The sequence below is a fragment of the Cryptomeria japonica genome, chromosome 8, assembly GCF_030272615.1.
Source record: "Cryptomeria japonica chromosome 8, Sugi_1.0, whole genome shotgun sequence".
Taxonomy (NCBI): domain Eukaryota; kingdom Viridiplantae; phylum Streptophyta; class Pinopsida; order Cupressales; family Cupressaceae; genus Cryptomeria; species Cryptomeria japonica.
Genome location: NC_081412.1, coordinates 653,646,472 through 653,674,207, shown reverse-complemented (window position 1 = coordinate 653,674,207; position 27,736 = coordinate 653,646,472). Strand labels below are relative to the sequence as shown.

The window sequence follows — 27,736 nt, the reverse complement described above, 5'->3', positions numbered from 1 at the left end:
TACATGCTTTCCAAGGTTCTGCAAAATCTGGGTCTTCATCATACAAGGTCTTCAAATCTTCAAAACCTAATACTGTCACTCTCATTTCTGTCAGCAAATTCCTTCTCCTACTCAATGCATCAACAACTTTGTTAGATTTCCCACTTCTATATTTCAACACAAAGGTGTAACTCTGCAAGAACTCTACCCATCTCATATGTCTTTGATTCAACTTACTCTAACTGCTCAAATATTACAAAGCTTGATGGTCTATATACAACACAAACTCCTTAGGCAGTAAGTAATGTCTCCATTTCTTCAAGGCTTGAATTATGGCATAAAATTCCTGATCATATACTGAATATCTCTTCCGAGCATCATTCAATTTCTCACTTAAATATGTTATTGCTCTCCCTTCTTGACTCAAAACTGCTCCTATTGTTGTTCCACTTGCATCACAATCCAGTTGAAATACCTTATCGAAATCCGGTAAAGTCAACACAGGTTGCTCAGTCACTTTCTATTTCAACAACTCAAAACTTTTGTTTGCTCTGGTGGTCCACTTGAATTCCTTCCTATCTCCCCTCATGGTCTCAGTCATAGGATTACAAATTGAACTGAAATTTCTGATAAACTTCCGGTAAAAACTAGCCAATCCATGAAATGATCTTACCTCTCCAATGCTTTCTGGTGTAGGCCACTTCACAATGGTTTTCACTTTCTCAGGGTCCATCTTCAAACCATCCTCAAATATCACAAAGCCCAAATAGACTAGTTCATCCTTCATGAAAGTGCACTTCTTGATATTGATCAGTAACTTTTCTTCTCTCAACCCCTGCAAAACTTGTCTTAACTACAACAAATTCCCCTCTTCTGTCTTATTGAAAATCAGAATGTCATCCAAGTACACAATAACAAACTTACCCAAGAATTTATTCAAGACCTCATTGATTAGCCTCATGAAAGTACTTGGTGCATTAGTCAGTCCAAAAGGAATCACCAACCATTCATATAATCCTTCATTTGTCTTGAATGTTGTCTTCCATTCATCACCTTCTCTGATCTTGATTTGATGATATCCACTCTTCAGATCTATCTTTGTAAAGTACTTTCCTCCACTCAAACAATCCATTATGTCATCCATCCTAGGCAAGGGAAACCAGTATTTCACTGTGATCTTGTTTATTGCTCTTGAATCGGTACACATCCTCCATTCTCCATTCTTCTTAGGTGCTAATACTACTGGTATTGCACAAGGGCTCAAAATTTCCCTGATCAAACCTTTCTTCAATAGCTCATATACTTGTCTATTTAGTTCTTCATTCTCTGCCGGTGTGCAACTTTGTTAGGTAAATTGGCTTCGGGAACTAAGTCCATGCAATAACTAATACTTCTAACAGGTGGCAATCCATCAGGTACATTATCTGAAATGATGTCTCCATACTCTGTCAACAAATCTCTTATTTCTGTCGAGTGTTCTCCCTCTAGTTCCGGTCTCTTAGTCTTCTTAGGAATTAAGGCAAAACACATATTCTCATGTCTCAGTCCATCCATAAATTTCCTTCTATCTACAAGACAGATTCTGGTATTTGTACATACTTCATTCTTCAAAGGTTCCTCCAAAGGCAACAAGGTTTGCTTCATCCTATTGGCCATAATAGTGTATGTATTCTTCCTCCCATCATGTATTGCCTGTCTATCAAACTGCCAAGGTCTTCCCAACAAAAGATGACAAATTTCCATAGGCATAATATCACACAAAAATTTATCATGATAATTCCCAATTTATAATTTCACTAAACATTGTTCACTTACTAACAGCTTGTGTTCATCCTGAATCCATGCTATTTGGTAAGGCTTAGGGTGTTTATTGTTTGATCCAGTGGGGTTCTCCCCCACCACTGTCGCTCTTCCGATAGCCTTTGACTTCTTACATTCAAATGCATAGTGTCCTTCTCCTCCACATTTAAAACAGGTTCCTCTGAACGTCCTTTTGTCTTGTCTTCCAAAGTTCTCATTCCGGTAACCATTCGGTTCTCTCCTTTCGTAGAAATTTCTGTCATCCTTCCGGTATGAATTACCTTCTTTGATCACTTCCTTGTCCTTGTTCTGATCTGTACTAGTTCCTCTTCCTCCTTGAAATCTTCCTCCAGTAAATCTTCCACCTCTACCTCTCTGTCTTTGCTCATGTCTCTTATTCAATTTCTCTTTGGCCTTTATTGCATACCAGTAAGCCTCTTCAACACTCTCTAATTTGATCATACCGAGTTCATCTTGTATAGACATCCAGAATTCATTCAAATATCTTGCAATTTGTTCAATTTCATCGTAACACGTCTGGATTTGATATTCAACTTGTAAAATGCCTCGGTGTACTCCTTCACACTAGATTCCTTCTGTCTCAGATTCTGTAACTTCCAGAACATATCTACTTGATAATTTGCCGGGAAAAAATTTGATTTTAACTTAGCTATCATCCTATCCCATGTTTTAATGTTTTCTTTACCTCTTCTTTGCCTATCAACTTGCAAATGCTCCCACCAAAGAGATGAATGACCCTTGAATCGGGTACATGCATACTTCACCTTCCTTTCTTCTGCAGTATTTTCAAAATCAAAATATTTCTCCATCTCCGAGTTCCAATCCATCAATTCATCTGAATCTAACTTCCCATCATATTCCTATGGGGTAAAATGAGGTTTAGTGTTCACCCTACTCAAAACCCTTAAAAACCTATCCTCCTCCGGATCAACTACCAGTAGGTTCACTTGTTCTATCGGGGCTTCTTCTCCTTCATCTTTGCTCACATCCTCAACATGTCGACCTCTTCTTTGGGCTGTCTCCATGGCTTCTAACTAGGCTGCTATTCCTCGCAACATCTCCATTACAACAGGGTCTGCATTCTTGCGTGCTCCACCATTCCTAGTTCCTCTTCGTTCCATTGATCCACGCTAGTCCTCTGCAATTGCAGGTCAGATATGCAATCTGCCACCCTACAACAAGATTCAAGAAACACAACCTTTGGAACGAACTTCGCTCTGATACCACTTGAAGCAGTCACTAGTGAGGAGGGACCTTGAGGAGATCAATCCAAACCGGTCAGCAAGGGTTAACACAACAAAAACACACAGATATGATGGAGGCAATGCATAACAAATAGTTTTATTGCATGAAAGTTAATTACATCCAAACGGTAACAATCAGGTTACAACATACCGACACACAGGCCTGGGAGAATAGGTCACACCGGTTGCTTGAATCGAAAGATCTATCTTCTAGGCACAGTCTAACTACCGATACTCCTTGATTCTCTTGATCATTATTAATTACATTCTAAAGCATGATTACAAATATATATATCGATCAAAAGGATCTAGTTGGCCCAAAAGCATCAAAACCCTAATATACAAAAATGAATGAGGTCGGCCTCCGCCAAGAGATTCTTCCGGAAAATCCAAAGGATGAAATGCAGAAGGTCGGCCACACACCAAGCAACATCGAGAACAACGTCCAAGGCTCCGCAAGATTCAGAATGGGTTCTGGTAGATCACTAGAATAGGTATCAAGCAACTGGTAACAATAAACTATCAAGAAAACTGGTAGTGATATCTTGCTGAAAAGTGATCCAAATGAGATGCGGTTAGAAAGCAAGCAGGATGATCAAGTCTTCAAGTAGAATCCAACTCCACAGGAAATCGGTGTGCCAAAACCGGGACACACAGAAAGGAAAACTGAAACTGCAAACAGAAAACAAATAGAAAAGGAAATGGTTTTTTTGGTTGATGCAAGATTGCTGTGAACCGGGGATGCTCCTGCATCAAAAACCCTATATGAAGAAAAAAACATTCCTATAAGAGAAGAGGAGATAGACTATGTGACCCCCCCTCAAAGTAAAATCTATTCTTGTGATGTTAGATTTGTGAATAATGAGTTTGATATCTAGCTATAAAACCAATGACTTTTTCTTTCACTCCTTGTTTATAATGCACCAAATTAGTTAATGTTACTTGAGGTCTAATAATATTATTTTAAAAACATTATAAGAATTGATTAAATATTTGGGAGAAATAGTGAATTGAATTGTTAGGTAAGCAGCAAAACCAATTTAAGGCCATATATTTCAATGACATTTAATTTTTTTGCAATAAGCGCATCCTCAAGAATAAAATTGCTAAATAAAGTGGTGAAAGTCAACACATGAGTGTTAGGGTCTCGTTTCCCATTGTATTTCTCAAAAAGTGGTGTCTAAATGTTTTGTACGATGAGAGACTTTAGAATGGTCTATGAATGTGGACAACAGGTACAATATGATGGAAGGGTTCATTGAGACCGAGTTTGTCTTATGCAAGCTACTGTTGTTGTAATGAAGACACATTTTCTAGTACTTGATCAATGACGAAGTTTGAAGGTAAATTGGTTTGTGCAAAGGTTGGAATATGAAGGTGGAGTGGAATTAATAGTATATGGTGGCACATTATGGTAGGTAAGAGGTGGAGTAGATTGGTTAATGGTATGATGAACCTATTGAGAAACAAAAGGGAGATTAGAGGAGGGTGGGACATAAGTATATTGAGTAATGGGATTCCAACCCATAACCCCATAACTAATGTGAGTGGCATTAACATATTGTGCAAGAATGACATGCCATAAGTAAATGTAGGAATAGAAGGTACCATCATGGGTATCAATACTTGTATCCCCATTTGGTTTTGAGGAGATATATATCCAAGCAACTCTGCGCAACTAGTTATCTTCATAGTATTTTCGTCGACAATGTGAGATAAGCTACATAAAATATCTACATCATGTGAGTCACCATGTATCAATCTCCTTAGACTATTAATAAAAGGGTCATCCTCTCAAGCTAGGTGTTCTATACTCAATTTTTTTTAGAAGCCTTCCAATTCCTTGTCTAGCTCCTTTAATTGTTCATCAAACACTTGAACTGTGGGGTTATCACATCATGAGAATCATGAAGGGAGTTATTTTTGGGTATTGTAGGCAAGGTGGGGCTTTGATTAAGGGAAATTTGCGCTCCTAAGTTTCCTAATAGGAATAAGTCCACATGCAACTCAAGGTCAATACCAACACTAGTGAAAGCACAAAAAGCCATTAGCTGGCAATTTCTTCTTACAAGAATCTCAAATTCAGAACAATAGGTTATGAAACTTATAAGTTACAAGTACAAGCTTAAAAAATACACATGTGCTCTCAAAAGCAATATAAGGAATAAAGATAGAACAAGAAATAATTTTTTATTTTATTTTAATTTTTTTTGTTTAATCACATAACATTCATTAGAAATGTAATATGTAATAAGGATTATTTTTCCGTTTTTAGAAATGTATCTTTCTTGGTATTGCTCTTTATTATTTTCAAATTCTACACTCTTTCCCCTTCTTGTGGCTTAGTCCTTTGCTATGGATCCACCTCCATTGCATCTAGAGGTGGATATTTCTTTTCCTTGTGGGGGTTCTTCCTAGAACTTGTTACTAGTGATGCGGTGGTTGTGGTTGGGGCTTCGATTGTGGGGTCTCCTAAGCCAGATGCTTTGTTATGGGTCCCTCTCTAGCTTCTTTTTCTTTAGATATGGGTGGGAAATCCTCTCCTGAGAAGCTTTGTCCTTGTGTTAGAGCAACCATTTCCTTTGGCTCCAAGCAACGAGGATGCTATGCCAAGGATGCTACTGCTCTTTGTGCTTCCAAAAAAATGAAAGAGTTCTATCAAGACAATAGTCCTCTATGCTTCTAATACTCTTGTGATTGCTCTTGGAAAAGAAGAGCTTGAATGTGAGGATTGTTTTGCTAAGCAAGGCTTAACTTGTAGGTGTTTTTTAATTTATTTTGGCCTTCTCTTCCCAATTTGCACTATTGGATTCAAGAGGTTTGGTCCCCTCTAATCAAGGGTAAATTGGAGCTTTACCCTTCTTCTAGAGGTTTTCTCATGGTTTTCTTTGATTCTAAAGCTGATTGGTAGGTTGTGCTTGATGGTGGGCCTTGGAGTTGGGATTCACATTCTCTTTCTAAGTACCTTTGGGTTTCTTCTTTCAATCCTTTTAAAGATTCAATTGAAATTTTTCTTGTGCGAGTAAGGTTACCTTATCTTCCCCTTCATTTTTGGCTTGATGAAGCCTATGAGGCTATTGGTAATACTTTAGATAGATTCTTGAAGATGGACTCTACGACCAAATTGTTTGGTCATACTATCTTTGCTTGCATTTTAGTTGAAGATTATCTCTCAAAAGATTTGCCTAGTGAGGTCATTCTACAAGTTAATGATAGACCTTAGTGTGAGGTTGTGGGCTATGAGATGACCCCCTTTCACTGTAGGCGCTTCTTTGTTACAAGCATTTGGCTTTTGAGTGTTTTCGTAGTGCTCGCAAGCATTCTTCCTCAACTTGGTGGAAGAATGCCATTGATGACCACCTTACTATTTTTTAAATTAACCTTGAGGATTATGCTATTTCAGAGGATTCATAATCACCCACCATTGTTTCTTCTCCTCCTATTTTATTTATTTTGCTTGAGGATCTGAGACCATCTCTTGCTCTGATTACTTCTATTCCTCTCCAATTTGCTATAGATTTACATGTTGGTGTTGTTTGCTAGTCCCAATATACTTTTGATAGTAAAATGATAAGCGCTAGGAATTTGTTCCTTTGTTGCAAAAGAATGAGATAATAAAGTGTGTATATATGAACTAGGCTAGCAATTAAAAAATGAGTAATTTTATTAGAATGCAGTAGATATAGAATGGCATAAAAAAATAGTAAGGAAAATTTGAGATGATGATATAGAGATAAATCTATTACTAAAATTTGAAGCTAACTATGCTAGATAGAAGCATTGCATGCCTTGGTCTGGAGATGATAGAGGCTTCAAAATACAATAAAAATTGCAATAAGGAATATCTACACATATAACTCGTAAAAATAGAGGTGAAAGTAACAAGATAAGGGTGTTTAGTATGCTAGTTCGAGGATTTTCATTCATTAGAAGTCTTGGATAGTTTGTCATTGTTAGTTGTGCTCATTTGTAACTTTGTCATTGCCAGAGCTACATCCACAAACACTAAAAATAGGGAAAAAGTGTTGTACCATGTAGGGGCTTGCCTAAATCAAACCCCATGTTAATGTTCCAACTTCCACAATGGCTAATGTTGTGATAAGAGTGCATGCTCTTACAAGGATAGAGGCTAAGCAAACAATAAAAATGGTAAAATGACAAGATATCACCTCAAGTATGAAACCCTCTCATGAAATCTCATGTGAAGCTTGACGTGATGCTCATAAATTTTTGCGACATGTTAGCGCATGCTTTCAACATGAAAATGCATAATATACTTGATCATGTTTTTTGTAGTTGACTTGAATACTTGAATGCTTTTGCTCCTTGAATGTAGATATGTGCTTGATTACTAGAATTACATTGCATAGGTTGAATTAAAATGAATGCTAGAGAAGGTTAGACTTTGAAATGAGAAAGTGAGTTGTATTTATATGCAACTTACACCTTTTTGGAATTACATTTTGGGGTATGTAGACAAAAAAGGTTGATTCATGCAAATTGCAAGGTCAACTTTCATCATTTGAAATTTGAGCCCATTTTTCTAGGATGAGGGTATTGGACATGCTACTACTAGAAAAATGTGCTAGCAAAAAGGTCAATAGCTCCAAAATTAGACATATTACTTATAAATCAAACAAACATGCCAAATTGTTAAGATCAATAATTTATGACACTCTAAGACAATTTTCCACCAACCATCTTAACAAACCATCTTAACAAAAACTACAAGACAATATAAACACAAGGAATTTGCAGCTATGAAACAAACTAAATTCAAAGTGCTAATTTTCTCATACGAGATGCACAATCCAAACAAACTAATTAAATATTGTGAGATTTTGCCAAGATCAAGGGCACAATGAAAGGTATAAAAGAAAGACACAAGAATGACAAGAACAAACTGTATTCTCATCAATATGCAAATGATCAATTGGATTTTCCAATACAATGAATATGGGCCTGCTTATATAGGCAAGGCCATATGGATATACGAGCACACAATCATGACATGTGACTCAATGAGAAACAAGGGTAGGTAATAAATACTAGGGGTAGGTAGGAGAAATAATATAATATTCCACAAGAGGTGGATGACCCACTGAACTTGGAGTGTAACAGCAAAATAAGACCACAAAAGGTGAAATTTCTCCTACAAGCTATATCCCTATGTGCACACTTCCCTAAGTGTCTCAAGTCCAAATTACAAAAAGATGCATTATCCTAAGTTAACTTAAGTAAAGTGTAATAATATCCATAATGAATATTTATTTACACCAACTCCCCCCCTTAAGTGCAACTTAGGAGAATGAAGACTCTAGTCAACAATGCAAGAAGGGTCTCGACTACTGGGCCATGATAGGTACCAATGTACAATATGCAAATGCAAGCAAAACTATGCAATGCAATCTCTCACAAACGAAAAAAGGGAGAAAACCCAGTGGGAAAAAACTCCCCCCCCAAAGAGAGATGAATGTACAAAAGAACTCTCAAAGAAGAAGGACAAAACCTCAAAGAGGAAAAAGTCCCCCGCATAAGAGAGGAAGGAGAAGTCAACTGACCCCCCCTAATGAGACATCTCGCAACCCCAAGAGAGCTCGCAACTGTTGGAACTTACTCTTGGTGAAAGGTTTGGTAAATATGTCTGCAACCTGCTTTGTTGTAGGACAATATTGCAAATCAACTCTCAGATATAGTGCATATGGATCTCGATGTGTTTAGTCTGTTGGTGCTGGACTGAGTTCTTCGAGATTGCAATAACACTTTGATTGTCACAATGTAGAACTGTCGGCCATCGGGTGGTGAACCCAAACTTGGTGAGAATCTGTTGAAGCCAAATGGTCTCAGTCGTTGCGTTAACAGCTCCTCGATACTCAGCCTGAGTCGAAGAGAGAGCAATAACATGCTGCTTCTTGCTCTGCCAACAAATGGGGCCTTAACCAAGGTGAAAACTGTAACCTGAAGTAGACTTACGATCATCAAGATTGCCGCCCAATCAGAGTCTGTGTAACCAACCAAACGAAGTCCCGTGCCTGCTGCATAGTGAATCCCATAGTGATGTGTACCCTGGATGTAATGAAGGATGCATTTGGTGGATTTCCAATGAAGCTTATGTGGTTCCTGCATGAAGCGGGAAACCATGCCAACCGCAAATGAAATATCAGGGCCTGTGTGAGTCCAGTAGATGAGACTACCCATAAGCTAACGATACAATGTGGCATCAACTGGTGGAGAAGAACACTAAGCCTCACGCTTGACTCCTAAAAGAAAGGGAGTCGGGGCAGGCTTACAATCAACCATATGAAAGTGTGCAAGTAGATCAAGAGCATACTTGGGTTGCAATAGTGTAATCTCGGAAGGTGACTGTGAAATCTCTATCCCGAGAAAGTAGTGCAAAAGACCCAAGTCAGTCATAGCAAATCTGTCATGCAAAGCATATTTGACCCTGCTAATGATAGATGCGGTGCTCCCAGTAATGATCAAATCATCAACATAGAGCACAAGTATCAAGTGAGAGTCAGCTTGTCGCAAAATGTAGACATTCGGATCAGAATGACACCTGGTGAACCCTGCTGAGAGAAGAAAGGAATCCATCTTGCCGTACCAAGCCCTGGGGGCCTGCTTAAGGCCATAGAGAGATTTCCTTAGTCTGCAAACCAAGGAAGCATCCTGTATGAAACCCTGTGGCTGCTCCATATAAATCTCCTCATCAAGATCCCCATGAAGAAAAACACTCTTCACATCCATCTGATGTACAACCCAACCATGAGCTGCAGCAATAGCAAGTGTTAAGCGAATGGAGTTCATCTTGGCTACGAGCGCAAAGGTCTCAATATAGTCAACACCTGGAACCTGAGAGAAACCTTTTGCAACAAGTCAAGCCTTATACTTATCCACACTACCATCCGTTGCAAACTTGGTTCGATAGATCCACTTACATTGAACCATCTTTCTCCCCTTAGGGAGATGGACTAAATCCCATGTGTTGTTCCTCATCAAGGAACTATACTCTTCCTCCATAGCTTGGTCCCACTTAGGAACCCCTGATGCTTCTTGAAATGTATGTGGATCAGAAGCGGTAGCAATGAATGCATGTGGAAGATCCTGATGCTGTGATCGAGTCCTCCATGTATCTGAAGGATCCCCAACAAGAGAACCCGCTGACTCAAGTGTCTATCGAGCTCAATGAGGTCTAGGTGGAGGTGGAGAACGAGGCTCCTCCATTGCAAGTGCACCCTACGGAGGTGTAACCCTGCGAGTCGAAGTTGAAGGAGTCTCATCATCTGAATCACTAGCATCACTATCCACAATGGAGGATGGTGGATGAGGTAGAGAGGCTAAGCCAAGAGAGCTTTCCTCAAAGTGAACACTCCTCTCAATAAACACCTCATGTGTCTTAGGATCCATCAATCTATATGCCTTAACACCCCCAGGATATCCAACAAATATGCAAGGCCGACTCTGAGGTTCCTATGCCTTGCGTTTCTGCAGAGGTATGCGAGCCCATGCTGGACACCCAAAGACTCTGAAATGTCTCACAATCGGTTTCCTACTAGCCCAAGCTTCAAAAGGAGTAATACCTTGCAAAACTTTGTGAGGAACCCGATTCTGGATGTGTGTGGCACAACTGATAGCCTCCGCCCAAAAGGCAGGATCAAGAGAATGAGCATGTATCATACAACTAGCCATTCTTTGAGAGTTCGATTCTTGCGTTCTGCAACTCCGTTCTGTTATGGAGTGTATGCAACAGAATGCTGAAGATCAATCCCCTCAAATGTACAAAAATCCTCAAGTCTTTTGTTCACATATTCCCTTCCATTATCTGTACGAAGAATCTTGACCACTTTCCTAGATTGCTTCTCCACATGAGTCTTGAAGTCTTGAAATTTGTCAAATGCTTCACTCTTATGAATGAGAAAGTAGACCCAAGTGAAGCGGGAGTAGTCATCGATGAAGGTGAGGACATAGCAGGCCTTGCTAAATGAAAGTGCTGGAAATGGACCTGCTACATCGCTTTGAACAAGTTGAAGAACTTCCAAAGCTCTCCAAGCTTTCCCTTTATCAAACTTCTCCTTGGGATGCTTGCCCATGGAACAACCTGAACATACAACCTTTGAAAAACTGATTCGAGGTAGACCTGTGACCATGTCTTTAGTGTTATGTGCTGAAGATAGCGGTAGTTGAGGTGACCAAACCGCTCATGCCATAGCTTATTTTCTGAATTTGAATGAGTAAGCAAGGCCCTAGAAGGAGAACTTGGCACAAAGTGGGAGAATGAATAAACCCTTGAGTTGTCATTGACTTGTCCCACTGTTACAAAGGCATCATCATCAAGTTCCTTTACCACAACTGAATCAGGTGTAAACTCAACCTTTTACCCATTCTCATAGTGAGTGATTTGGTAGATAGAGAGAAGGTTGGTGGACAGGTTAGGAACATAAAGAACATTCTCAAATGTTCCATCATCCATGTCAACTGAACCTTTCCCTTCAACCTCTACTTGTGTATCATCACCTATGTAAATGTGAGGTACCTTAGATGGCTCCAATGAAGAAAACTGCTCCTTTGTAGAACCCATGTGATAAGAGGCACCCGAGTCAAGTATCCACTGCTGTGAAGAACCTGTTGTAGCCACAAATGCTTGCCCTTTTCCCTTAGACTGTGAGGAAGAGGAAGGAGATGAATCCTTATTTGTGTAGGCGGATGGCAAGTTGATGTTGTTTTCCTTAAGAAGATTTGTCAACTCATCAACTTGCTTGGTGTGGCATCGATGCTCATCATGACCATACTTCTTGCAATATGCACAAGTTGGTTTATCCTTCTTAGGTGAAGTCCCTTTCTTGGAAGAGGATGAAAATCGCCTTGTGATGGAGAGGATGATTGCCCTTTTTCCTGTTGTGGCTTTGACTTAGATTGCTTCTTCTTCTTGTTGGAATCTTTGCCTTGACTCCCTTGACTCTCTTGATTAGCCACCAAAGCCTTGGACTTTGAAGACTTGAGAAGCCCCATGTTCAACAACTTAGATTGTTCCAATATCAACATTTCTCTAAAAGCATCAAATGAAGGCATAATGTAGGAACTCCCCACTATCAAACGATGAGTTTGGAAGCTAGATACAAATGCTGCATATTCTGGTGCAAGCTTGTCCAACAAGTTGAATATCAACTGAGCATCCTTTTTGTCAATTCCACAATCCTTAAGCTTTGCTCTTAGCTCATTTGCTTTGGTGACATAATCTTGGATTGTATCAAAACTCTTGGGATCCAAGTTGGCGAGCTCATTGTCAATCTTGTAACCTCTGATTTCATCAACTTGACCATACAATTTTTGAAACATATCCCAAGCCTCTTTGATTGTAGTACACTTCTCAATGTGAAAAATGAGGTCATTTGATACATACTTGCGCAAAGTTCCAAGAGCCATGCAATTCTTAGTGAGCCATTCTAACTGACCATTAGGATTAGCCTTAGGATCGGTTGGCGCTGCTAATGTTCCATCTATGCAATGTGTGAGACCTTTTTCCATTAATCTGCTCCATACTTTAATTTTTCGTGATGCATAATTATGTGGAGTTAAAGGTGGAAATTTATGAGGACATTGCAACAAAAATGAAAGAGCACAAAGAAAGAGAGACACAATCACACAAGACACCCCCCCAAATTCACTCAATCAAAGAACCTCTCCAAAAGTGATGGTTTGACACTTTATACTTAGTGCGTGTACAAGGGGCCACTTGCAAAAAATGGCAAAGTGGACTTCTGATTTCAACTTTGCAACTGCCTGAATAAGGCCAAAAGAGACTCAAACTAATAATGCAAGAGATCTAAACTAAGATCCAAGCAAATTACAAGTACCAAGTAGGCCAAATAAGACCAATATCTGAAAGTACAATTTCCACTAAAAATCTCTGAAATCTAATTATAGATTATGAAATTAGATGAAAAAATATGCACTTTAAAAAAAAACGGCACCTGAAAAGGAGGTCGTATGAGCTCAAACGAAGCCTTTGAAGTTGCAAAATTGAGGATTGGACATGTACAGCTGAGAGAATCCGAAAATTCCGAAAAAACTGTGCACCAAAATCAGAAAATAACCACACCACTGCGAAGAGCACGAAAAATTAGCCCAGATAAAAAAAATTGCACCAAAAAAGGATCAAAATTGAGCAAGTTATGAGCCTCCAAAGTTGACCTAAAAATCCAAACGACTCAACGGAGAGGGGTCTAAATTTTTTTCAAAAAATGCTTACTGGGCGTTGACTGAGCGACTGACTGTGCGCTGCTGACAAGGCGCTGACTGAGCACTGCTGACTGGGCGCTGACTGTGCACTGCTGATTGGGCAGAAGGTACAGACCCACAATTTTTTTTTCTTTTCGAGATCTGAAAATTCCATACCGTATTGCTCGAATTGGGCAAAAAATTCCTCAACGCCCAAAATTCGATTTTCGCCAAAATAGGTCGAGTTTATACTCGATTTTAATGGAAACGGCCTCCCGGACGCAATGGTGAGGTAAAAAACGCTCTAAGATGCCTCCAAAAAATGCTATCCCTCATATCTGAAAATAGAAGCCTTCCAAGATGTCTCCAAAAACCAATCAATTGAAGCCCCAATGGCTTTGATACCATGTGAGATTTTGCCAAGATCAAGGGCACAATGAAAAGTATAAAAGAGAGACAAAAGAATGACAAGAACAAACTGTATTCTCATCAATATGCAAATGATCAACTGAATTTCCAATATAATGAATATGAGCCTACTTATATAGGCAAGGCCATATGGATATACGAGCACACAATCATGACATGTGGCTCAATGAGAAACAAGGGTAGGTAAGAAATACTAGAGGTAGGTAGGAGAAATAATATAATATTCCAAAAGAGGTGGATGACCCACCGAATGTGGAGTGTAACAACAAAATAAGACCACAAAATGTGGAATTTCTCCTACAAGCTATATCCCTATGTGCACACTTCCCTAAGTGTCTCAAATCCAAACTAAGAAGAGATGCATTATCCTAAGTTAACTTAAGTAAAGTGTAATAATATCCATAATGAATATTTATTTACACCAACAAATATCACCAACTCCAAGCGTATTGTTCGCATGAACTATTACATACTATAATCCGCTTAACAATAAAGTCATTAAATATGCTTAGAGTGTCTTGATGTGGCATAATTACTTTAAAAAAAGTTTATGATTCGTATGTTTTATCCTTCTCAACTATAGACTTTAAAGTATATCAATCATTTACATTCACTTGGTTTTAACAATTAAAAGAGGTTAGAATAGTTCTTTCTCACTATTTTTTTTTTAATTTTTAATTTTTAATTTTTATGTTATTATAATATTACAAATTATATATTTGATTAAAATATTTTTATTAAATAATAAGCTTATAAGTGGCATAATTTTCTGTGAGTTTAGTTTATAGTAATATTTTATCTTGATTTTGTTATTATCCATTTAAAAAATTAGTTCTAATTTTTTATATTTTATATTTGCCATCATAAATTGAATTTATGGGTGTAGACTTAATATGTACCATTTATACATTCTCATGTCTAAATTTTAAACTTAAATTTGAAATTTGAAATTTAATCCATATTCACTAACTATCGTGAACCTACCCAATACACATTTGTGTGCTATATTGTGTTTATACACATTCATTTATTTATTTGAAATCTTCAAAAGATGCTATTAAATTTAGGAGTTACCAAAAGTTCATTTATAATCAAATCATCAAATCAACATTACATTCACATGCATCATCCTAGATACATTGCATACTTGCTTGTTGTCTTCAACCATTATGTTAAAGCCGTTAAATTGATTTGTCTAAGGTTTTCATTTGTAGAAAATAACTCTTGTAATTTAATAGATTCTTCAAAGGTGTTTCTAAATACTTTTAGTCCTTTTCGAGATTCAAATGGTAAAAGACCTTAGGTAAAAAAATTTCAATAGTTAAATTTTTGCGTGTTCATCCCATGTGAATAGTCTTAGGTTCATAGGTCAGTTCATTTCCATGTGTAGATTTGAACCTAAAGAGAGAATACGACAAATTTATACTATTTTAAGCACTTGTCAAATAACATCTTTAACCTTATTTTTACATCATTAAAATCAAACTAATTATCATATTTAAATCTATTATATTTTAATTATTAATTTAATTTATTAATTTATCTTTAAAATCCTTTAAAAGTATTTTAATAGCTACCATTTACCATAGAATCAATTATTATCCTGTTGAATCACATTAAGCATTCTTAATTATTGAAGATATTAATATTTAAATTGTTAAACCCCTAATATAAATATCTATATAACTTATTTAAGGCTAGATAAAATGGGCTAGTTAAGGTTTTATATGTTATAAATCCATGAATGCTCATGATCTATGTCCAATATATTGTGTGAAGAAATGAGGAATATACGTCCCAATGGATCAGACCGAGACCAATCCAAGAAATTAAGCATCGGGGAATATTCTCAAGCTCGTTCGACTGCGGAGCCTAGAAGTTCACGCGCAAACAAGTCCTCTCAACCCAACAAATCGACCGGCAGGTGAGGTGAATTTTATTTCAATGTCAATATCTTTCTTCGCCAAACGAATCCAACATTAAAAATCACTTCTTATTTCCATTAATAGTGATCATGGACAGAAGTTTGATGCATTTCTCAGTCATAGCGGTAAGCAGAAAAATTTTGTTAGGCAGCTACACAGAGACCTCACGAAACGAGGCGTGTTCTGCTTCTTTGATGAAGATCATGAAAGTTTGCCAGTGGGGGAACCTTTTCCCCCTCGTATTCTTGCCGCCGCTAAATCATGCAAACTAGCAGTCTTGCTTCTTTCTAAGGAATTCTTGGAAACAAAGTGGCCAATGCTGGAACTCTCTACTGTCGTGAAAGCTAGAGATAAATATCCCAATATCAAAATTTTACCCTTGTTCTTTAAGATTGCACCGGAGGCTCTTAAGCAAATCAAGGCAGACAATGAAAAGTGGAGAGAATTTGAGGAATCCAAGGAAGAGCGGGCCGAATGGCACCGAGCTTTAAGAGTAATACGAGGAATTAATGGATTGAAATTTACTGAAGGTGACAATGAGGTGAAGTTTAGAGATGAAATAGTGAAAAAAGTGTGGCACATACTTTCAACAGATTTCCCAAGGTATCATGTCCCTTGCATGCAAGGAGAACTACGAATGTGTCAGGTCAGAACATCTCTTTACTTTCTTTTATTTAACTCTTTTTTTTCTTTACTTGTTCTGTCACAGATATATACATACATTTTATGTATTTATTCTATTTATTGGTTGCAGGAGCTCTCAAATTTCTTCAACGAGGTTCAGCCCAACAAAAATGGAATCCGTATTGTAGGATTGTATGGAATAGCAGGCTACGGGAAAACTACACTTGGGAAGGCCTTTTGCAACTTTAAGTTGGAAGAGTTTGAAGGTAAAGTGTGCCATGTGGAATTTTCTAGAGGCGATTCATTAAAAAAAAAGGAAGACGCCCTGCAGCATCTCACTCACTGTCCTCAACCGTATCTCGATACATTGACAAGCCAAGATCAGGTGATCAATTTCATATGTTATAATTTTGTTTACAACTCTGATATTATGTAAATGACTACTCTAAACAAGGACTCGTGATGACAAGATGTGTAAGTATTCTGCATGTTTTTAGTGTAACTAACAGGCACAAATTGAGTTGTATAGAAGAGTGAAGGGCCAAAGGGTTTTGTTGGTTCTCGACAACATCACAGACGACAGCATAGACGAAGTGAGAGACTATCTTCGGGCGGACTTGGGGGAAAACAGCTACATCCTTTTGAGTGCTCGAAGTGTAGATGTACTAGTAAAACAATTCAGTATAGATTCGCAGTCATGTATGCGCGTCCCAAGGCTTGAAGAGGAAGAGGCCATAGCCATCTTGTTGGAAAAGGCATTTCCAGGAGAGCCAACGTTAGAGGCAGAGGAAAGAAGTTTTGGTTTGAAGTGTGCAAAAAGATGTTTGTTCAAAGAGACCTGTTGTGACATTGTTCCGAGAGCTCGAACATATCATCCGTTGGCCTTAAAAGCTTTTGGTGGCTACCTCTTTAGTAAATACGGTTTTGACTTATCAAAATGGGCTGCTGAGATGGATGGCATGGTAGACAGAGCGCTTGATGGTTTGGATGAAGTGTTCGCTGTGCTGGGGAAAGCTTTTGATGACATGCCTGCCAAATACCGCACCATATTCATGCTTCTCACCGTCTATATGCTGCCCAATATGTCTTCCCACAAAGTTAGCAGGTGGCTGGCAATAAATTGCAACGAAGAGATCTCGTTTATTGAAAAAGCAGTGAGTTTAACAAATGCTTTTAAACGCTTTTAGTTTGTGATTTGGGCGCTTTATTTGAAAAACCATTGAACGCTTGATTTATATGTGGTTTCAGGTCGAGGATCTACGTAAGAAGGCTTTTATTGAAGAATATAAACCTGAAGTTCGCATACACGACCTATATATAGAGTTCGCTCAAAGCAAAGCAAATGAAATGGGGAGATGGCTGTGGTGGAAGAAGGAAGATGACCAATGTAGTACACGTGGATTAATTGCAGAAGATAATACAGGGTTTGAATTAGCTAAGTTGGAGGAGTGCATGTATCGAAAGATAGCCCCGAGGTACCTTGGAAATCTATTTGTGCTTCAGCTTGTAGATGTGCAGAATGTGAGCAAGCTTGACTTGGGTCCGATGGACAGGCTCAGAAGTATCACATTACGCGATTGCAAATTTCTGGTAGCACTTGATGGGATGGAAAAGTTGGTAGACCTGGCGTGGCTAGAGATAAGAGGGGTAAATCCAATGTTTGAACTTCCCGAGGTAAGCAGCTTCGAAGGGTTACAACATCTTGAGATAGATATTGCAGGCAGCCAGGTACTTGATCAGCTGGGAGATCTTACCCGTTGTTTTCGTCTGAGAGAGATTAATGTTCTCTGTCCATCTCTCTCCAAGTTCCCAAGGTTAAAAGGTATGAAGCATTTGGAGAAAGTGGAATTCAGTTTGTGTGATAAAGTGAAGGGCCCCCTCGACTGTAGAGATTGTGTAAAGCTTCAAACTATTGTCCTCAACCTTTGCTGCCAGATGGCTGCTTCACCGCTTCTTACTGGATGCAGGAAACTATCCAAGCTCGTTTTGTCGGAATGTGATGCACTGACGGCTTGTCCAGAGGTAGATGTGCCAAGTGCTTTAAAGACACTAGATTTGTTCATTTCATCAAAAGCTGCTTCGGCACCTAAAAATTTGGAGTCGTTTTGGGAACTGGAAAATCTTCAATTGTGGAATATGGGAGAACTAGTAGAGCTTCCGAGCTTCAAAAGATTATCAAATTTGACTGTGCTCAAACTTGGCAAGTGTAATATGAGGGAGCCACCGGATCTTACAGGTTGTGACAAGTTGGAGGATGTTTACTTTTTCACACTTACAAATTTAGAGAGGTTTCCCAACTTCTCATCACTAATGGAGTTGAAGAAATTAAGTTTATGTAATTGCATTAGTGTTCAAGATCCTCCCGATATCGAGAGATGCCATCAACTACAGGTGTTTCATCTGCTATACAACGATAATATGAAAGGACTTCCAAGGATGGATAAGTGTGCACAATTAGAGGAAATCAAAGTGAGTTGGCATTGTCAGGGTGAGGTCACTTATGAGGGAATTGATCCCGACAATTGTCGAGTCGAGGAGGATCTTGAATATTGTCTTGAATACTGGAAAGACGAGAAGTTCGGGAACATAAGTGCTGTAAGCCTGCCAGAAGCATTGAAACAGTGGAAGTGGCTGAAGGGCAAGACAAAACTGGCGAAACGGTATTTCCGTGGAGTGAAGCTGTATTATTCTCTCACAGCTCCCTATGAATCCTATAAAAGCTCGAAGTGTTACAGCCAAAGTTCAATTGCTCCCATTCTGGTAGACTGGGAAAGCTCGGTGCTTTACAGCCAAAGGTCTCTTACTCTCAGATTGGTAAACTGCAAAGTGATCGCTTTCCCCGACCCGACGATGGGTAGAGCTTGGCAAGATTATGGTTGGTTGAATAGAGTGCTAAAGTATTTCTATGGAAGGGAGGATATTGCGCGTGCAAGTGCCGCTTCGGGTAAGGTTTTACTATCAGTTTTCAATAATGGTTTAGATATTAGTATTTCTATTTATAGGAGGTTCAAGGATGTGTTGAAAATTGAAGGTAAACTTTAAATATATTTTAATAATATATAATTAGTATATTTATTTGTAGTATGTTGAAAAATATAATATTTTTAATTATTCTACTTAAAAAATATCAGTATATTTATTTTTAGCAAAATATAGGTAAAGTACGTCGAAAGATATCATATTTGTTCATAATTATATTATTATATTTTAATTAATATTAAATTATTATGATATTGCAATCAATATTAAATTATTATTAAGATATTAGTATATTTTTATAAAACTCTTCACCAAAATAAATTTTTTTATTAAGACTAATTATTATTATTATTTTATCATATCCCTTGTATTATTATTATAATATTAGATTGGTATAATTACAAAGTTAACTCTTAGTAAGATGGAGATAGACAAAATTGATTAATAGTTAAACTCAAAATGAGTGGTAGTTGAGAGGAGAAAATAAATAAAATATTTTGTTTTGCTTTTCATGCATTTAAGTGTCTCATTATTAATACATATTTGTGCATAGATTGTGTGAGTGTAATACACCTTCTGTGTAATTATATTTTTATATATTATAATTATTATAAAATTATTATTTTATTATGATATTGTTATTAATATTAAATTATTATAAAGATATGATTATGTTATAAGTTTTAGTATGTTATTGTTATTATATTTTTTATATTTTCATAAAAAATTTTAGAAAAGGAAAAATATTTTAGTACAAAATTAATTATTATATTTCTATTAAACTCTTGACAAAAGAAAAAACTCTATTAAGACTACACTATTATTATATTGGTGTACCAAAAAAAATTAAATAAAAAAATTGTTGAAATGAGAGGATGACATACAAGGAGGATGTTAAATTTAATGCTTCTAGTTTATGTTTACAGAGGTTTTTGCATCCATTATGTGAGTGTAATACGCCTTCGATGTAATGAATTATCTTGTGTAAAATGGAGATGATTGATGGGTGTTTTGAGAAACAAAAGGAAAATTAGATGAAGGTGGCACATATGTGCATTGATTGATAGAAATAGACCCATTACTACCATGAATTCCTTTACCATTTATTTATTTATTTTAAATATAAAGAGTAAACTTACAAAAAATATAGCTTCAGTAGTAACGTGAGGTCATGCCTCAAAACCAACAATCCTAACCTACATAGATCCAATCAATGACTACTAACAGTTCTGCATGCATATTATAAACAACACAATCCTGTACATAGCCTATTCTATGATGTGTCCAAGCAAAAAAGTATACATAGATAATCTTCATGTTCGAAAAAAAAAGAGAACCAAACAACATCTCCACACTCATGAAGATGACCTTGATAGGGCTCCATCCAAGTTGTCCACCTCAAAGGGCCTTCCATCCAAATTGTCTTCCTTCCCTCATGCGGTTGAGTCAACATCTGGATTTGTTTCATTGTTGGGTTTCTGGCTTTCCAAATCTCAGCACCAAGATTCTCCATTACAGTGGCAAAAGAGGTGTGGTCTCCTACAACTTGCCTCCATTCAAATCCATTCTCCAACTCATATATGAACATAGTAGCATGACCATCTTTGAAAAACCGTAGAAATTTGTTCTTCTCTATCCTCATAGTTATAGAGACCTGCAAAATAATGTAATGAAGAGTGAGTCCACGAAATGACTCAGTAAGGGCCCTAGTTTTACTTTGGAATTTATTATCTTCATTTCTAATTTTCCAAATGTACCATAAGATATCAGTAGAAAGAATATGCCAAAATAGATTAGTATCTTTTTTCAAACCATGGAGGCAACTAGTAAGAACTTCCATAATATTATCCTGGTTAGGAATAGAAATACCAAACATCAACCAAATTTCTTTGTCAATAATGCACTCAAAGAAGATGTGTCTAATAGATTCAGACACTCTACATATATTTCACATGTCAATATTGGATTGATCTTTCTTGAAAGGAAGCCTGTTAATTAACAACATCCATTTAAAACATTTTTTCTTAGGAACAATAGGACTGTTCCATAATCCCGTGAATACTTTCTGCCACTGGTTTAAAGATAAATCTGCATACCACAAAGTATTAGCATGATTGATAATAGACTCATCATAAGAGAGAGTATTATAAACAATGATAGACTTAACACTAGAGATAAGGATATCGTTATTCCATTTATAAGTAGTAAATCTGTTACTATCCACATTACAAGTTTTAGGCAACTGAAGAACAACACAAGCATTTTAACCATATTGTAAGTTCTTTTTTGGGAAGCTGGAAGATCATACTTAGCACTAAGTGCCTCCCAACTCATAAGCATATCACTATCAATAATGTCTTTAAAGCAACAAATACATTTGTTAGCCCATGCTTTGGCAAAACAGCCTTGTGTAAGCGCAAGAGGTTTGGAGGAGTGGAAAAGGTTCCACCAGATAGATCTCTCTCCATGAATGTGATCATTGCTGCTAGCCCTATTGTTGGTGATGAATGGTCTAACTATTTCCCAGGTCCTCCAGATAGATTTAAAGACACACGAACCCTGTACTGAGATTGGGAAACCTCCAGCCACCAGGTCACAAAAGGGTAAAGACATCCAAGATTTAGCCCCCTTAGGTACAACCCTCACAATGTTTCTTCTGACCAATACTTTCCATGGTTCACTGCCTTCAAACGCTTGAAAGATCCATTTTGAAGCAAGTGCAATCCCTTGGAGTCTCAGATCCTTTAGTCCGAGCCCTGCCAATCTCTTCTCGATATGACACCAACCCCATTTAACTGAATGTATCTTATTGTTTCCTTTGCCATCAGACCATAAGAACTTCCTCATAACTTTTTGGATTTCAAGGATCTAATAGTTACAAAACATCTAGATAGATGAATAGTAAATGTTGTATGAAGATAAATTCTTTTGACAAACTTGCACTCTGCCAACAAGCGATAGATATCTATTGTTCCACTTAATTTCTTTTCTATTTTACCTCTAACCCATATCCACATTTCCTTTAGAGAAGGGGAGATAGAGAAGGGTATCCCCAGGTATCTGACAATCTTGTTAAGACCCCCCCACTGGAACCCAAATTGTTGTAACCAATCCGAAGGGTCCTCTCTCCACCCAAGTAAGGTGGATTTAGTTTGAGAGATTTTGGCCCCTGAGATCTCACCGAGGAACTTGATTTTTCTTTCAAAGGCTTCCATGTTCTGCTTGGTGAGTTCTACAAATAATGCAGTATCATCTGCAAACTATATATTAACCAAATCTGACCCATCAGGCAGCACAACACCTTCGATTTTAGGGAAAATGGTGCAGTCTCTCAATATGTAGTACAATGCATCAGAGGCAATGACAAATAGGGCTGGGACAAGGGGGCATCCCTACCTGATGGACCTTCCAAGTTTAATGACCTGAGTGAGTGAGCCATTAACCTCAACCTGTGCAGAAGCATCTTTGAGAAGAACCTTCACAAATTGACAGAATTCTGTAGGGAATCTGAAAGCTTCTAACATCATCAATATAAAATCCCATTCAACCCTATCATAAGCTTTCTCAAAATCTAAGAGGAACATGACAAAATTCTTCCTGGAAGCATTAGCCCAATCCATTGCTTCCCATATAGTTAATAGGTTTTCCATAATGAATCTTCCCTTAATGAAACCTGTTTGAGTAGGATAGATAAACTTGGGCAACACATTTTCTAATCTAAGAGCAAGAACTTTGGCCAAGATCTTATATTCCACATTGAGAATCGTAATAGGTCTCCAATTTTTGATAAGTGTCTTATCCCCCTCTTTGGGTAACAACTTGATAATCCCTTTGTTGATGATGTCTCCTAGGGATCCTTTCTCAAGAGCCTCAACATACAGCTCATGGAGATCTTGGCTAATCCATTCCTCATTAGCTTTATAAAACTCAATAGGCAATCCATCTGGTCCAGGTGATTTGTCATTATTAAGGGCTCTAATGGCATTTTTCACTTCCTCCACAGATATAGCTTGTTTCAAGGAATGGGAGTCTTCATCAGTTATTCTGCTAAGAATAAGTGCTCTGCATCTTTCTCTAGTTCTTTGTGAATTGGGAGAATCTTCAGAGGAGAAGAGCTCCTTATAGAATAGGGCAAAGGCCTCTTTAATATCTTCTACCTCCACTACCTCCTTGTTATCAACCCGTAGTCTATCAATTGTTTATCTGTTCTACTTCTGTCCAAGCAAATTGAGAAAGAACTTAGACCCTTTGTCACCAAATTGCATCCACTGACTTCGGGCCCTAATCATTGCACCTCTAATCTTAACCTATTGGTGCCTCCTCAAAGCATCCCTAGCCTGTGCAACTCTGCAGGATAACTCAAGGTTACTAGGGTTGCTCTGAATATCCTCTAATCTGGTGCAACTCATCAGCAAGTGCTCTTTCCTGAAATATACTATCCTTAGCTCTTTTTTGCCCAATAGTCTGAAGCAAATTTTGCCGATTCTTAACATTTTGATTCCATCTACTGATATGAGATTGCACATTCTTATTTCTTTTATTGAGCAACCTAATAATGTTAATGGCAACCAACACATCCTGATCCTTAAGGAGATGGGTGTTGAGGATGAATTTGTCTCCACCTTTCCCTTTCTTGGCTGGTGTGTCTCCAAGCCTAATGAGAGAAACAATAGGGTGATGATCAGAGAGGGAAACCAACCAGACTATTACTACATTACCCTGGTCATTCAGTGTAAAGGAGAAATTATCTCTGTTTGCCTAAAATCTATCCAACCTACAATAGATTCTGTGTTTTCCTTTCTGGTAATTGCACCAAGTGTACCATATCCCTCTCGCAGATTGCTTATTACCAATTAAGGGGTCAAAGAGCTTCTTACAGTTCTTCATCCTTTCCCAATGTAGTTTCTCAACCCCTTTCCATTCCATAGAAACGCCTTCAGACTTATCCTAATGGTTTTCAATCATGTTGAAGTCTCCCCCAATAATTCGAGGAATGTCAGGAAGAGAGGCAATGCAATCCCATAGTTCAGTCCTCTCCCCAATCATTAGCATCATAAATTGAGCAAACACCTATGACAGAATTATTCAAGCTGAATGAAGCCCAAATTGCTCTATTATATGAAGAGTGACCCTGACTACTAATGTGATATTTCCAAAATGAAATCAAGATTGACCTCCAGAGTAAATTTAGTTGCCTTCAATTCTTGTAGCATCACAAAGTCTGAATCTCTATGTTGGTTAAGAAACCTTTTAACAATTTGCTTCCTGTCGAGCGACTCTAGACCTCTAATGTTCCATGAAATGCACTTCATCATATCTAGGAGATTTGTTGTAACTCTTTGGCAGTCTTAAAATTGCTAAAGCATCTGGGGATATCTTTTTTCTCTTCAAATTTCCTTTATTGGAAGATCCTTTATTTTTGGACCCTAATGGTCTACCTCTCCTTATTCTGGGTTTATGATCAGTGTTCTCACTATCAACCATCTCATCACCTTCTTCGATAGAGTCTTCATCATATTGGGAGTCATCCCCACAGTCTGAATCCTTGTTGGGATCAGGTTGACTGGGGGCCACCTCATCCCCTGTACAGGGTCCATATGTGTTTAAACTATCACTATTGCCTATGGCATCAAAACCATCTGCTGATGGCTCACTAGGGTTGGGTTCACCTCTAATAGGATCAACAACAATGGTCTCTATAACACAATTATTTGCAATCTCAACAAACTTCTTAGGGGGAAGGGCTATAGATAACTCAGTAGTGAATTTTGTAAGAGGGGGGGCTCTCTCAGCCAATCCAGGGTCACTAGATGGAGATATCTCATATGATGCATCCATATCTGCAGAGTCCCTACGAGCAACAGGCTTGATGAGTGCCCCACTAGAGCTCCCTCCCTTACCTGATTCACTACTATTTTTGTCTCTCCCTTCAAAATTCTTAACCCAAGATTTGACAAGGGAAGAATTTGCATTTGTACCTGAGAATCTCCTCTCGGGGGACATCTCTTGTGCATCATCTTCCATAGGAGAAGCATAATTGTTCGCCCCAACATTTTTATCTTTATTGTGCTCACTGCTATTTGGGTTAGCCACTCTAATTTTTTCAAGTGCCAACTGTTGGGCATTTTTCCTCCTCCTCTTTCTAGGGTTTTTGCCAACCATTTGAAAACCCTCTTGTTGATCTTTATCCATCTGTTCTAGGGCTTCTGCAATTGCAGAGTGGGGCGGGGGAGTTTCATTGAATTTCCCAAAGTCTGCATTTTTATCAAACTTGGGAAGCGTTTTATTAGCTCCACTCATAGAATTTTTAATATTTTTACTTAAGGAGTCAAGTTTATCCATGAGAGACGTAGAGGTCGATAAGGGCAAATGATTCTTGGAGGCAGACGAGGAGTCGTGAGCACCATTTTGGGGTTTCTCCACAACTTTTTTTGATTGATGATTGGACAATTCATTTGATGTCACCTTTTGACTACTAAATTTATCATTATCAAAAAAAATATACCCTTTTGAAGAAGATTCTCACCTAGTGAAAAATAATTTTTTAATTTTTTTTAATTTCTAATTAGCTTATTTTTTAATTTTAAAAACCTACTCACAATGTTTAATTAATAAAAAATATTAAGAATAATCAAAATACTAAAAAAAATATATGACCAGATTCGTGACTTCGAGCTCTACCAAAGAGTACTTTTTTTATTTTTGTAAAAAAATAAATCTGCCTAAAGAAAAATAGGGCTGAAGTTAAAATTTTCTAAAATCCAGAGTTTTTCACTTTTTTTGTGTTACATCACATGACACATAGGCTAGTCCGGCTGAACTGAGTTCGGCCGAATTCAGTCCAACCGGACTAGCCTTAGTTCTAAAAATAAAATAAAAATTGATTTCTTTTTTAATGAAAGCATTTGAATTAATGCAGTCCGACCGAACTGAGTTTGGTCGATTGAACTTCCGACGCCATTCCGGCACCATGTAGGTGCCACGCGGCTCAGGAGTAGTCCGACTGAACTACCCCCAGTTAGCCTAAAGTGCGGCACAGCTCCATGCTTTTGCCCATTGACATTCTCCAAAAAATATAATACTTACATTATTGTAAATATTTTTCATTTGAACAACACTTTGGGATAGTATTTATAATAAATATACCCCATAGACAAAAATGTTAACGATAAATGGTTCTAAAATTGAGCACCATCACACATGAATTAGGTACATTAGACACAACCACCAAAGTGATTCCAAAGTGAGTGTGAAATTGTGAATGGTTAGTAACGCTCAAAATATCCTTCACTTATCTATGATAATGATGATAATTTTTATACATGGTTCCTCTTTTTTATAAATATTATTTATGAATTATTACTGGTGTTTGAATGTGTGTATAACACATATAATACAAATACATTCTCATTGGTAATTTTTAAAGAAATGATGAGTTGAACAATATATATGATTAAAAAAAGTTAGGTTTATGATTTGTAGATTATGCTAGAGTAAATATAATTTACTCAAACTTAAGAGTTCAACTTAGGCATTTATCATTTTCCTCTTATTTACATGATTATTTTGATATGTTATTATTTGCAATTTATAAATTAATACAAAATAATTCATTCAATCAATATTTCTCATATTACTATTTCAATGTTACGGCATTAGACCAATGTACTATTGATACATGTATTTATACGTCTAATTATTAAAATTGTTAATTTGGAGTATTGGAGTTTTCTTTGCATTTTCATATTTAACATAATAGGGTTGACATGATATTTAAATAATTTTTTTTATTAATGATATAGAATATATATTATCAATTATAATATTTGTAATATATTTCTCACTTTGAATATGACTTTTTTTTCCTTAATATTTGTACTTTACTCCAAATATATTGTAACTTTTTAATTTAGATTCCCTCTATATTAACAACTAAATTATTTGGGTAGCTTAGTTGGCTAAGGGCTTTGGATTTTTCCCATATAGATCTTGAAGTCAAGTCTTGTTGGCTGGTCTAAATTGATGCACTTTAAATGAGACATAGAGATTAAAAAGACAATGAAACTCACTAACAAACTTAAAGTTTATCTTGCACTAGAATAAATATATGACATTAATATAAATTTATTATTTTGAAATTACTATCATACTATTAAGAATATAGATCTCATAAAACAAAAACATAATACATTGTCATTGACATTCTCAACAAATATAAAACTTACATAATTGTAAATATTTTTCATTTGAACAACACTTTGGGATAGTATTTATAATAAATATAGATCACAGACAAAACATGCATAAGGGAAGTCTCAGCTAACTTGGCTTCACTAATGTTTTTGTGCAGTTTCCTCAAACATTGTGGAAGACATCTCTCTCCTACTTCCACTCTCACCAAGATATGGTGTCCCTCCCATGCAAGGAGAGGCGCGCGTGTGCCAGGTTAAACAGCCTTGCTAACTTTCTTCCTCTAACTTGTTCGTTTTGTTGTTTATTCTCACGCATATACAGATA

The 27,736-nt window shown here is 37.2% G+C and overlaps 1 protein-coding gene across 1 annotated transcript; it reads left to right on the top strand.

The window, feature by feature from the left end:
• Positions 1–15,472: 15,472 nt before the first annotated feature.
• LOC131857895 (disease resistance protein Roq1-like) lies at positions 15,473–27,682 on the top strand. Its single transcript, XM_059210674.1, has 6 exons — positions 15,473–15,615; positions 15,701–16,262; positions 16,371–16,625; positions 16,750–17,394; positions 17,489–19,184; positions 27,570–27,682. Exons 1-6 carry the CDS (start codon positions 15,473–15,475, stop codon positions 27,680–27,682), a joined length of 3,414 nt encoding a protein of 1,137 aa, XP_059066657.1.
• Positions 27,683–27,736: the final 54 nt, after the last annotated feature.

What these genes read in the sequence shown, in the direction of transcription:
- LOC131857895 (XM_059210674.1), top strand. Translation starts at nt 15,473, where the DNA reads ATGAGGAATATACGTCCCAATGGATCAGACCGAGACCAATCCAAGAAA. An exon ending in CCCAACAAATCGACCGGCAG is followed by an intron (nt 15,616 to 15,700) that starts GTGAGGTGAATT and finishes TTCCATTAATAG; the next exon opens with TGATCATGGACAGAAGTTTG. An exon ending in GCGTGCAAGTGCCGCTTCGG is followed by an intron (nt 19,185 to 27,569) that starts GTAAGGTTTTAC and finishes GTTTTTGTGCAG; the next exon opens with TTTCCTCAAACATTGTGGAA.